At 43.4% G+C, this 12,672-nt stretch overlaps 1 protein-coding gene across 1 annotated transcript in view; it reads left to right on the top strand.

Annotated features, from left to right (window-relative positions):
- The window catches only part of PLEKHG7 (pleckstrin homology and RhoGEF domain containing G7), a 31,671-nt gene extending 19,849 nt beyond the window's left edge, over window positions 1-11,822 (top strand). The window contains exons 12-16 of the mRNA XM_040544778.1: window positions 716-809; window positions 4,213-4,292; window positions 4,773-4,932; window positions 7,810-7,907; window positions 10,931-11,822. Coding sequence (XP_040400712.1) covers window positions 716-809; window positions 4,213-4,292; window positions 4,773-4,932; window positions 7,810-7,907; window positions 10,931-11,038 — 540 coding nt within the window. The 3' untranslated portion in view covers window positions 11,039-11,822. The remainder of the gene's footprint in view (window positions 1-715; window positions 810-4,212; window positions 4,293-4,772; window positions 4,933-7,809; window positions 7,908-10,930) is intronic.
- The last annotated feature ends 850 nt before the right edge of the window (window positions 11,823-12,672 follow it).

The raw sequence follows: 12,672 nt of genomic DNA, 5'->3' as shown, positions 1-12,672 counted from the left end.
GTGTTATCTAAAGACTTCTGGTTGTCTATACTCTAGCTGCTGTGGGTGTCTCTGCTCTAGCAGGAGCAGCCTGAGCACTGCAAATGCTGAAGCTGAAGGTGCAGGCTGCACACAGTCCCCTGGATGGCAGCATGGGTTGCTCTCTGCTAGCATCAGAGAGAGTACGACCAGGAGGACTTGCCAGGGTTTACTTTTAGAGGGCAGAATGAAATAGGATAAATATAGCTATTAATACATTTTTATAAGCAGCACAGCAAACAGAAATTATTTTCCTCTTCCACTCCTCAAGCTGACCTAAAGAAATTCCTACTTGAATACCATTACAAAAAATTACAGTGTCCCTGGGAACAGATGCACCTTTCCACTGTGGTTGCTCCCTTACCCAGACAGACAGACAGACTTTAACCAGCATTACAGTAACGTCATCAAGTGAGCCTCACCTCAAGGATTACGTCTATTCATGTGGAGAGCTGCAAAACACATTAAACTCACTCCAGAAAAGAAAAATCCAGCTTAACATTTCAAAACCTTAAACACAATTAAAGAGAAGCACTGCTGAAGAAACACGATCAGTTATTAGCTGTGCGGTGAATTTAGTCTGATATGACAAACAGTACATGTCGTCTCTGTTTAACTGCTGGATGCCTCCCGGTTCATAATCAGATATGCAAGATTCCTCATTTTCTCTCTCTCACTTTCTCTTTTTGTGGTCAAGTGCTTGAAACAAAACTTGAGAGAAAACAGCAGTGAAAACATTTTGTCTTCAGCGAGCAGACTTCTCCTCCATGAAGGGAGGCTAACACTAGCAGGTAATGTCCCTAAATGTCTCTGTAGTGGACACTGGCTTAACAGAATTATGCTTTGTTATGGCAGGGCCGGAACGAACCTCTATGATAGTATTTGGGCAGGTGCAGGGAAGAAAAAGGAAACATACAACTTGTCAGAGAGAGGCCAAGAATTAACCAAACTGCAAAAAGGATGAGTAATTTGCATGACTGTTTCCTGTCACATCTGGATATTCTATCTGCCAGATGCAGAGGAAATCAGACTGACTTGCCTACTTCTGTCACTCAGAGGGAGAGTTTTACTCTCAAGCTCAAGAATGTGGGAAAAGGACATCAGGAAGTTTAGACTGTCCCATACAAGCTGCCCCACATACCGGGGACTGATGTCAACAAACCCCACCTCTCTGGCACCTCATCTGTTACATATTTTATTTAAAAGTACTGGAAAGTCCAGACAGTTTTCCTTTTTTTATTTTGTACTTATCTCTGCTCAGACTGCTGTTGTGGCAGACAGCTTGGAACAAGAAGGTAATGTGTAAAGAAGATGAGCAGCTTCCCTTTCATTACCAGCAGGCTCCCACGACATGCCCCTAACTCCACGTGTAGCGCAGAAGTCCCACTTGAGGGTGTTGATTCCTACAGCTGTTCTTGCAGCTATCTGTCACCCTGTCAGAGCCAGGGCTCACATCTCTGGACACACAGGCACCATTTTGTGGCAGGGCACAGGCCGCTCACTGGGGAGCTGCTGCAGAATCACTAGAGAGGAGCCTTTCCTCCTTGCCTGAGCAGGAAGCAGAGCCCAGGCAGTTTGATTGCTTTCCCTGCTTGGAGAAGACCAGCGTCTGAAAGGGCACTGGAAGCAGCAGGGCTGTAGCAGGGGCTTGGCAGAAACGAGCCCAGCTGCTGCCTTACAGTTCCTTCACTACCTCGACAGGAGCAGAGGTGAAGGGAGTGAGCACCCGATATTTTCTGCCCCCCACCGTCACTGTCATAGAGGGAGCAGCCAAGGGGCACAGCCCATGGATCAGTGGGTTTGGTTTTCTTCCCACGTGAGGAGAATTATAGTGGCAGAGGAGAAGATGCAACATCAGGCACATGGAAAGCAGAAGATAAGGTTGTTAGTGATGTTTGGGGGATGGTGGGCAGAGGAGGAAGAAAGCCACTGAGTCCTCTTCTGCCAGTGTTCCCCTCTGCACTCATTGCGCTTCTGATGAGACACCAGCACACGATGCAGTAAGGTAAGGGTAGCCTTCAGGGGGCTACATTTCTTCCTGCAGTACATAATTAGAAAATGGAGAAGAAGGTATAAGCATAAATCTTACCCAACAAGACAGCCAGGTGCCTGCAATCTGCAATATAAAAGTGCCTGACATTTGGCCGCCTGTCCAGATGAAATATCTTTCAAGACAAAAATGAAATCACGATTCAAACACAGTGCTGTGCAACAAAAAGAAGTGCGTCCTAATGTCACACCTCTGAACTGATTCAGACAAATTTGTCTTTGAGGTGAACCATGTTTCTTCAAATGAAACTGCAATCACTGAGACCACAATTGCATGGTTTTTCGGTAATCCTAGCATCAAGAAGATAATATAGGAAATGCTAGAAATCTTCTGTTTGAAGAAACACGGGTGTGTTGTCAGAATTTTCAGGGAGCAAGTGTTTCTGCTGTCAACTTCTATTTAAAAATAGTGCAATCAAAAATTGATGTTTAGTGGTACTGGGAGTCAGAGAAGACAATCAGAAAGCTCCAGCTCAGCATTCCACCAGATCAAGCTGTCATGTCACTCTGTGAAAAACAGGGAAAGTTTTTGAAAGTTTATAGAGTTGCTCAGTGAAAGGATGAGAAGTAACAACACAAGCTGCAGCATGGGGTATTCATGTTAGATATTTGGATAACCTTACTAAAATTAGGGTGGTCAAATATTGGTGCAGGGGACCAGAGTGGTTGCATAGTCTCCATCCTTGAACATATTCAGAACTTGACTGGATAAAACACTGAACGACCTGCTCTTGGAGCACTGGGTTCAACCAGGGACCTCCAGAAGTCTCTTTTGACTGCTGCCATCCATTGGTTTTCTGAGTACAGCACAGATCAAAGAAACAGAAAATTTGGTCTGCAGCAGTAGAGAGAGTTTGCAACAAATAATTCTTTCATGTGTAATGCCCACAAAAGCCTACTGCTGTACAAGAGATGCTGTGGAAAACACCCTACCAAGTTTTTGACTTCACAGAAACTTACAGAAGGGTATTTTTCAAAAGACTTCTAATACATAACTGGTCTTCTGAATCTCAATTAGCACATAAGTACTTCAAGGTAGTTCCTTTTCATAGAAAATGTTTTAAACAACCTTAGTGGGATGAGTTTTCAAGCCAAAGCCTTTCAGAGTCAAGCATGCAAGAAAACATTTTATCATCCTGCAGATTATCTGGAAGCAATAGCTCTGAGCATCCCTATTTGCAGTGAACAGTAGCTAGGCTTTTCACGCCCAGATGTGCTCTATCAGTACAGAGCAGTCAGAGGAGATATTACAAAGGATAAAGCCTGCAGCAGAGAGAGGAAGTGATTCTGGAAGTTACATAGGGCAGTAAGTTGAGACCAAACAGGGAGATGAAACATAGGTTTATGGAAAGGAGGAACTATAAACAGGGAAGAGATCAAAGGACCAAATTCTGCAAATCCAGTTCAGGAGAGAACTTCTTGGTAACCCTAAAAGCCAGATTCCCTGCAGTAAGTTGCTTTAAAAAATAACTCTTGCTTCTGTTAAATTATTCCCTCTTATTTATACAATAACAATACCTGAATTTTCATCAAGGCATGGAGATCAACCTTAAAGACTTAGAAGCATTCTCACAGACATCTGTTGTTATATTCCTTGCATCCTCGTGACCTCCAGACTAGGAACAAAAGATAAGCCAACTCTATTTTGTATAGTTTTTGAAAGGCCTTTGTGATATCATCAGTTAACATTTCATCAATGTGAAAGTCTGTGCAGAGGGCTGCAAACAAATATCTGTAGGTACCAGTACTTCACTATTTCTCTCTCTGACATTTTCAGAAGTTTCACTGTTTACTGGTTAGGATTTGCTGATTTGTAGCATGCCAGCTGTTGTATTCATAGGTACTGCAGATGATTCAGATCCCTTTTACTGGCAGGCAAGTAGTTATTTTTGCATAATGAAGTGGTAGCTGCTACAAAGTACAAATATTAAGAGCCAAATTCATCAAAAGGCATATATGACTTTCAAGCATTGTATTTGAGAGTGCAGACTAGGGGATGAGTAGTTGTGTACTACGCTGGAAGTCATGCTTCTTTTTTAAAAGACTATGGTAAGATGATTCATAGATGTGCCTCAATTTAGAAATTCCTTAGCATTCCTTAAAATAATCATGCCATCAAACTGACTTTTTTGTTTTCCTCCTTAGAAAGCACAAGACTCCTTGATGTCTACCTCTTCCTATTTGATGATTTCCTATTAATTACCAAAATTAAACGTAACAAAAAGGTAATGATGGATAGAGATGCATGTGGTTGCAGATGTTATTGTATTTTCCAGCTTGGTAAATATTTTGAATGTACTTTGGAAGACTGATCTTCAGCAAGAAAAATACAAGATGACTAATAGGCATGAAAGACAGGTGGTATTTCCTTATGCTAATAGCAAAATAACTTCCAAGAAAGGGAGAAGACCTCCTGATATTGAAAGAATGGGGCTGGGGGGACCTTTGAACACCTTTGACTGTTTCCTGCCTGTGTACCTATACTGTGTTTCTATTGTGTTGTTTTAATACAGGCCGTGACCTTGACAAAAGAGTTCCAGATACTGATAAGTTTTTCAGAGAAAAGATTTCTGGGGTTGCTTAGGCAAATAAGCTCTCTGTACACCTTTGATAAGACAAAGCATATAATTTAGGGCTGTTTATTGCCTATACTTCATGAGCAGATGGCAGACAACCCGCTAATCAAGTTCATTTTCTATTCCCAGAAATACGGGGGCTCAGATACAGGCTTAATCCCTGTCTGTCCTTCCCTCGCTCCCGAGCTGCAGTCACTCATAAGAGAAGGTGGGTTTTGCTCAGTCCTTGACCAGCCCATCCCACTGGACAGACTGATATTGAAAAACACTGACCCTATCCACATAACAGGTATGTGATTAGGTACATCTGAATGTTTTCATAAATACCATGTTCACACATTTGTGTATGTAGTGGTGAAAGGATTAGACACTGCTTGCCCACAAACCACCCCCAGAAGCGTGGAGTGCCAATGTCTCTGCACTGGTTGGCTTCACAGATCGAATTGTGCTGCAATTTCTGTAACAGTGACTTTCACATGCATACTGGCAATTTTCAGATATGTACATTCACCACGTATAAGGTATAAAGACTCCAATGACTTCTATCTCATGAGCCAAGTATTTTCTTACCCTAACCACCCTAACATGCTATATCAATCCCAGGAGCTATTTCCAAAGGACACCGTCAATCCCAAAGTAGTTATGAAACATTTTTTCAGTTATCCCAATTCCCAACACTACAGTGCACAACTCTCCTTGGTGTCCTTATGTGTGCAGCAGCAAAATGTGAGGAGGCTGGAGAGATGATTTACCTCCTGCTGCTGCACTGACTCACCTCCCTGCTGGCCCTTGAGAGGATGGAAATCACACACCCTAAGTCAACGCTTCCCTGCTCATAGACTTCCAAACACGTTGAGACGGAAAACCACCTCCGGTAACATCTGGTGTGCCCTTGGGTGAGGTGGGAGTGAGGACCAGCCTCCACAGAGAGTGTCCAGCTTTGCCCTGCCTAAGGAGTATCCATGCTGTCACCAAATAAGAGGTTGGGTCAGGCCTCCAAGTCTGATCCACTGGGACAAGCTCTCACACACCTCAGTGACACTGACCTGACACTGCCAAGACCCCAGGAGCCTCCTCTATCAGAGAGAAACAGAAATATAAAACTCTGGGCTCCAAGGCCTGCCAGCCATCCTAACCCCAAGGACAGGGAGGAAAAGCTCAAGAAGCTAGAGCACTCTGTAGGAAATCAATAGATGTGGAAAAGAAACCTAGAGCCCATAAAATTTATAACCTTGAGACATATTCACTCAGGGTAATTAGCATTCAGCAACAATGCTGACAGGAAATAAAGATAGGCGGTAAAAGGAAACTGAAGAAAGATGAGAAGTGGATGAACACAGAGGAGAATAACCTTGTTTATATGTCCTCCAGATGCTGTCTGCCTGCTTGAGGTGCCCCCTTGCCAACTCAGCATGAATCCAGTGGCCACACCTCACCTGCAGTGTGGCAGCCAGGGCAACCCCGGCAGCCCCACAGCCCTGCCCAAGCCCAGGCCCAATGCAGGATCGGCAGCTTCTGGTTGCTGGGGGGCCAGGGCAGCAGCCCTCTGGCTTGCACGTACAACACTGGGCATAAAAGCCATACTGGATATTAGAATAAAATCTGAGGAATTTTTCCTAGCCGCCATTTGCTATACTCAGAGATTTCTAAACAGGTTCCCTGTGACCTAGCCACAACCAGCAGAACAGACAAAATCACCTGCTGCATCCCAGCCAGGCTCTAAACACTGGTTATGGCCTTCCCTGTACTCTGGACCTCATTGCTGGTTTTCTTCCCCATATGTTCCTACCAATTTTATTACAGGCTGTAGCCACAGAAGTCTCCATTATTTACCTGTAGTGTTGTTACACCTTGGAAGCCCCATCCTAATACAGCACATGTTGGAGTGGAATATAGTAAAAATATTGATAAAAATAACTACAGGGAGGCTGCAGTTCACATTTTCACCATATTTTGTAAAGCTACAAGCAATACTGCAAGCCCAAAGCCTTCCACATTTCAGTGAAGGGATAAGAGGTACAAAGCTGTGCTCCTACTTACTATCTGTGAATGGCAGGACCTTGCACCAGAGATGCAACTTTACATGTAATAGTAAGGATCCATCTCTGAAGGCAGTAAACATACTTTCTGACTTGGAAATTATTTTCATTCGGACATTCTGGTCTGGATTTAATCTTTGCAATTCATTATTATGGCTCCACTAAGAATGCTTTACGTTAAGTGTGATGGCACCAGACCCACCAGTCTGTCACTGTATATAAGACCAGTAATCATTACAGCTGCAGAATCTCTTTTGACAAATATTGCTGAGAGTCTGATGCTGAGCACTACCCAGAAAATTCATTTTTAGGACTTGTCCTAAACAAAATGTATTTTCATCTGTTCACAGGCTGACATAAGGCATGAGTTCTGAAACGTACCCCCTCTGCTGCGGCAAATTTCTGCTGCTAACTGATTTGCCGTAGTAATTTAAGCAGTCTATGGTTAAACATGGTCTATGTTCCACCTTTCTTTTTCTATAATACCAGGATTAGAGGACACTATATCCTCCAGAAATGTTTTGAGGTCTGAGATCTGCACTGTCTCCTGGCTGTGTGGGTTCAGGGCCGCCACTTGCAAGGGGGCAGTCCCTCACCTCGCTCACTGTTGTTTCATTTACAGCAGTGTATACTGGCCACAAAAGGCAATGCCAAATCAATCTGCTGCATTGTAACAGGTAACCACACCCTGCACACATTCCAGGGAGAGACCAAGCCCAGCACCAGTGCGAGCACAACCACTTCCCTACACAGAAGCCTTCAAATGGACATGTTTGAAAACAGATAAAAGTTGTTGATACCTGTTCTCTAGCTTCAGTTATGCTTTAGTCCACTCTGAATGGAAGCTTCTTTTAACAATCCTCGGCAAGACTCAAAAGCAGCTGAGCTACACAATGGTTGAGTAAAAATTCTATTAAAAATAAAACAAGTACAAGCAGAATTAATTTTTTGAAATAACAAAGCTTCCTACATAACAAAAAATTAACCCCAAAAGGGTGCCTTGCCCTATTAAGAATCAGGAAAGATGACCACACATATCATGCCTTCGGTCATTACTAGACTGTGATATGAAATTGGAGTGGCAGCTGCATGAGGAAATTTATACCATTTCTTCACATTTTTTCCAGTCTTCAGCCTGAGAAATGCTTTCCTAATACAGCATGAAAATAGGTATCGGCAGTGCATAGCAGTCTTCTTGCTACAAGCACAAACAGACACTGCCAAGGTAAGTAATACATCTTTTTTCTTCTGTAATTACACAGCTACGCTTGCCCTAGAGGAGGATCTCAGCCTGAAAGTGGCCATGCTGTGCTAAGAATCTATTAAAGTTGTGACATTTGACCAAAACCAAAACAAACATACCAAAAAAAAAAAAAGTGTTCTGGTTCACACATTTTATTTGCTACAGAATTTTTGCTGTTGAACATGTACCAACTTTCTATCAGGGTTGATAGCAAGTCATATCTTTTTGAAAAACAACATCATTTCTGTTTGCTAAAAAAAAAAAAAAAAAAGAGAGAGAGAGACACTTCTTGCATAACAGAAATGAAGACAGTCGGCCCCTCCAGAGAAGTCAAAAACAAAACAGTCCCCCCAATTCATATCTGTAGTATCCAGATCAGAAAATTGTGTTCATCTATGCGCAGCACACTCTTGCAGTTTCAGATTGAACAGATGGTATGATTAATTCCACTGTTATATAAATTTACCCCTCACTTTCACACCATATCACATTTCTACCAGCAGTGCTGTTTTTAACATCTGAAAGTGTGCTAGGCACTTCACAGCTTGGGTATTTTTTTTTCCTGCAAGTTGAATTTCATTCTCTAATACCTAACGCACAAAAATCTGACTACCACTAATACTAATTCTTAAAAATAAATCACAGTAGACAGACTTTTTCAGGGAAAAACAATGAGTGAATTCTTTCCGTTTCCAAGCCACTGGTTCCTACTTGGAATAGGTATCTACTTAAGAAGTAGTTACCATCTCCCGTGACTGAAATATTAACATTCCCTTTTGAAGTCTTCATGCCAGGTCACAATCACCTTCTCAGTGTCTCCCAGCTTCATTTTATCAATGCACTGAAAGGCTCTTTTCACATGGATGCAGTAACATTACAGCATTTTTACTTAGGTCTCCCTGATTCTTAGGAAAGGTAGACCCCCCATCCATCACTGTTTTGGATAAACTACTATATTTCAGCTCCTAAACCCAATCCCAGCACAGTCAGCATGTTTTTTAAAACAAACTTAGCTAGCCAAGATGGTCCCACAGTTTTAGCTGATAATGATCTGCAAGACAGAAAGGACGATGATCTTCCTAAGACGACTGATATTTGTGAGGACCATCAGACCAGGACCTTGAGGTAGACAGAATTATAGAATGGCTTGGGTTGGAAGGGACCTTAAAGACCACCCAGTTCCAACCCCCTGACATGGGCAGGGACACCTCTCACCAGATCAGGTTGCCCAAAGCTCCATCCAGCCTGGCCCTGAACACCTCCAGGGATGGGGCATCCACAGCTTCTCTGGGCAGCCTGTGCCAGTGCCTCACCACCCTCAGAGTGAAGAATTTCTTCCTAACATCTAATCTAAATTTATCCTTTTTCAGTTTAAGACGATTCCCCCTTTGTCCCACCATTATCTACCAGAGTAAACGTACCTGTAGAACCCCTTCTTGTTATTCTTTGCACCACTCGCCAAGTTTAGTTCAGTCATTGCCTTAGCTTTCCTGATCCCATCCCTGCACATCCAAGTGTTGCCAGCTCTGATCAGATCCTCTAATCAGATAAGCCAAATCACAAGGGAGATGGTAAGCTGAATGAAGGCGTAGGTGCCATATTCCCATTGAGCCTTCCCAAGCAGAGGCCTGCTATGCTGCAGGCGACCCCCAAGTTTTCCCGGTGTTGTGAGGGGCCTGCCTGGGCTCTGGGCTCCCTCGCAAGGCCCATGTTCACCGGCTCACCAGAATACAGCTCTGCATTGACTGCACAGGGAGCACATGCTCCAGATTTTGCTGCCTGAGTTTTCACCATGTACATAATGGAGATGCATTGGACACCTGTCCCCACTCTCACCTCCCTCTCAGACACACGAAAACACAGAACTGAAATACGCTGCTCTTACTTAGCCCATCCATGCAGCTGCCCTGCCCTTCTTCCCTGTCCCCCGTCCTCCTCTCTGAGCCACAAAAACCTAAACATTTGAAATCCTGACTCATAAGGGACCATTCCTGCCCAGCCAACCGTGTGCAACTACCCATGCACCGCTCATCATCCCCTCCTCCGCTGGCAGTTCCAGAGGGGCCGGAGGAACCACCCATACTGAAGCCAGCATGCAATCTCTCTCCTCTGCTTTCTGTTTTTCAAAGTGATGCATTTGTCTTGTTTGGGGTTTAAACACACGTAAGAAGCAATCAGATGGGTCGATAACAAAATTTATGAATCCTAAAGTAGCATGAAGTAGAGCTGCCTCTCATGCATTTCTACTCCCTGCATCAAAGCCCAGTGACTCTTTGTGCCTTACAGCAGGGAGAGCAGCCACTGAATAGGCAAAACAAAAACCCTGGGGTGGCAGAAGCACAGCTAGACCTCCAGCTTGTATTGCTGCCAAACAATTTGCAATGTCTCATCACAGCAGTTCAGAGACAGCTCAGCTTCTGTGACCCAGACCATCTGGACTAGCACAGAGGGAAGTTACATTTATGTATTTAAACCCCTCTCTCCAGCCACTACCCCCTGCCTTCGTACCTGGATGACAGGGGATGTAGAGATGAATGCTGTCAGCATGGTGCTGGAAACTGAAATTCATGTGGCAGCACATGACAGACCTCAGAGGGGCCAACAACTTGCAATATTGATAGCACTGGAGCTGTCTTAATCAGTGTAGCAGGGAGCCAAAACTGCAGGGACAGCATTAAATTAATAAATGCTACACAAAAATGGGTGAAATAGCCTGCAGCAAGTTTCAAAATTTCAAGCAAACAGAGCATTAAAGTCCCATCTTCATATCAAAAAGTAAAGTTTCATTGGAAATCTCTGGCCCCAGACAGAGACTCTAGTGATGTGCTGTGGCCTTAGCAATGGGGAGTGTTCAGGCTCAGGGAAAACTCACATTTGCTTCAGGAATTATGAGCAAGGGCCTGAAGAAACACCAAATACAGCTGAAGGCTCATGGGTGTTCATCTGTCTGAATTACTAGAACTTTTCAGATTGCCTGCATTTACAGATTATTTTTCTTGTTACAGAAAACATGGATGTCACAGATAGAAATGGCAATCTCCAATTACACTAAGCAAGATGAAACCAAGAAAAGCACTCTTTTCTGCTTCCCAGCTGAATCCTCTGAAATTTAATAATGCCAGCACAGCATGGACAGATCCAGTGGAAGACTATTGTGGTGATAACATAGTTATTTCTTTCAGCATGCCTTCACTTTCTGACACTAGCAAACTTTTGACTTGACTAGACAGAAGCGATGAGTTTTGACCACAGAACGTAGGAATAAATTGGAAGGGGAGAATGGGGAGAACGAGCCAGGCACCAAACCATCATTCTTAGATGCTCCTTTGCTTCAGCTAGGGGAAGGCTCTTGCCATCCAGGGAAGCGTTAACACAACTTGTTGTTTCCTATAAAGCAGGACAGGGAAAACACCTATGTTGGTGAGGAGAAATCATTCACCAGAAGTCTAGAGGGGTTTTTCTGAGCTCATTCAAATTGTATTAATAAATTTCACAAAAACTAAAATTGTAGGGAACTGTCTAGCCATAGCTCCCTGTACTTACTGCTTTCCTACCTACTGAACTATAACATCTCACACTCAGCTTGTGGGGGCAGATCAGTAAAAACATATTTTTTTGAGTAGCCATTAATTTTCAAAATGAAAAGGTTGCTTAGTGCCCTGTTTATTTGAAAATGGTCATCCTTACATCTAACATTCAGATAAATTATAGATGCTACAGAATATATAAAAACAAAGAACAAAGGTGCAACCATGTCCCCCTTTTAATGGGGACTCTTTATCCAAAGTCTTTCACAGCTTTCTTATCAGCAGATCTGTCATTATGCATTATTTATGCTTGGTGCAGCCTTCAGAGTTCAATTTTGCTATGTCTTGTCTTTTCAACTTTTCTTCAGAAACTTGAACTTTCTTTTTACATTAAAACATTCAATACTTCATTGCAATCCCAGATCTGTGGTCCATATAGTAGAAGTATGTGCCTGTTAATTTTTTTTGTTATTATTACTATTTTTGAGGTGCTGGTATAGTCCCACATAACAGTCTGTAACTGGTTGACACAGCATTCGTGCAGGTTACTCCTGAGGAGGGAAGGTGCTCTCACCTCATTAGCCTGGGCTAATCTGAGATTAGCACAGTCACCAGAGGAAGAGAGACTTCTCTAAAGCCACTCTAAATGATCCTGCCACTTCTCCCACTTGTTGTGCCCAGTCAGTCTCTCCCTAAGCATGGAAGTAAACCTTTAGAATATTCCTTCAGTACAAGAAATGATTTCAGGGTGAACTGAACAGAGAAACCGCACGGACTATGCTGACAAAACTACGCTGAAGAATTTAGGAGCGCCATTCCAGTTGTTTGCATTACTCACAGTTAAGTCAGCATACTTCCCTATCTTTCGCCTCTGCTCTGGCATCAAATTAGTCATGAGTTCAGATGTTATGTCTAATCCAGCTCCACCCATCAGGATGTTATGGTATGTTTTCTCCACTTGAGTGGTTCACATCTACACACAAACTCTGGTCTGGAGGCTGTGTGTACTTACCTGGTCCATCGTCCTCCCAGAGCCACTGCAGCACATGCTTCTGCTCTTCCCTTTTATGCCCACGATAGGCAAGTTTCTGTCACAGCCTAGTGAGAAAGGGACAGCTACCCAGGCTGCATGCCCAGGGGTGAATGCGTATGGCAGAAGAGCAGAACAGAGCAGACACAGCACAGCTGCTCCAAGAAGCCACGCAATCTGCAAACACTTG

This window comes from Cygnus olor, chromosome 1 (assembly GCF_009769625.2).
Source record: "Cygnus olor isolate bCygOlo1 chromosome 1, bCygOlo1.pri.v2, whole genome shotgun sequence".
In the NCBI taxonomy this organism is placed as follows: Eukaryota; Metazoa; Chordata; class Aves; order Anseriformes; family Anatidae; genus Cygnus; species Cygnus olor.
This window is presented reverse-complemented; position numbering and strand designations above follow the sequence as displayed.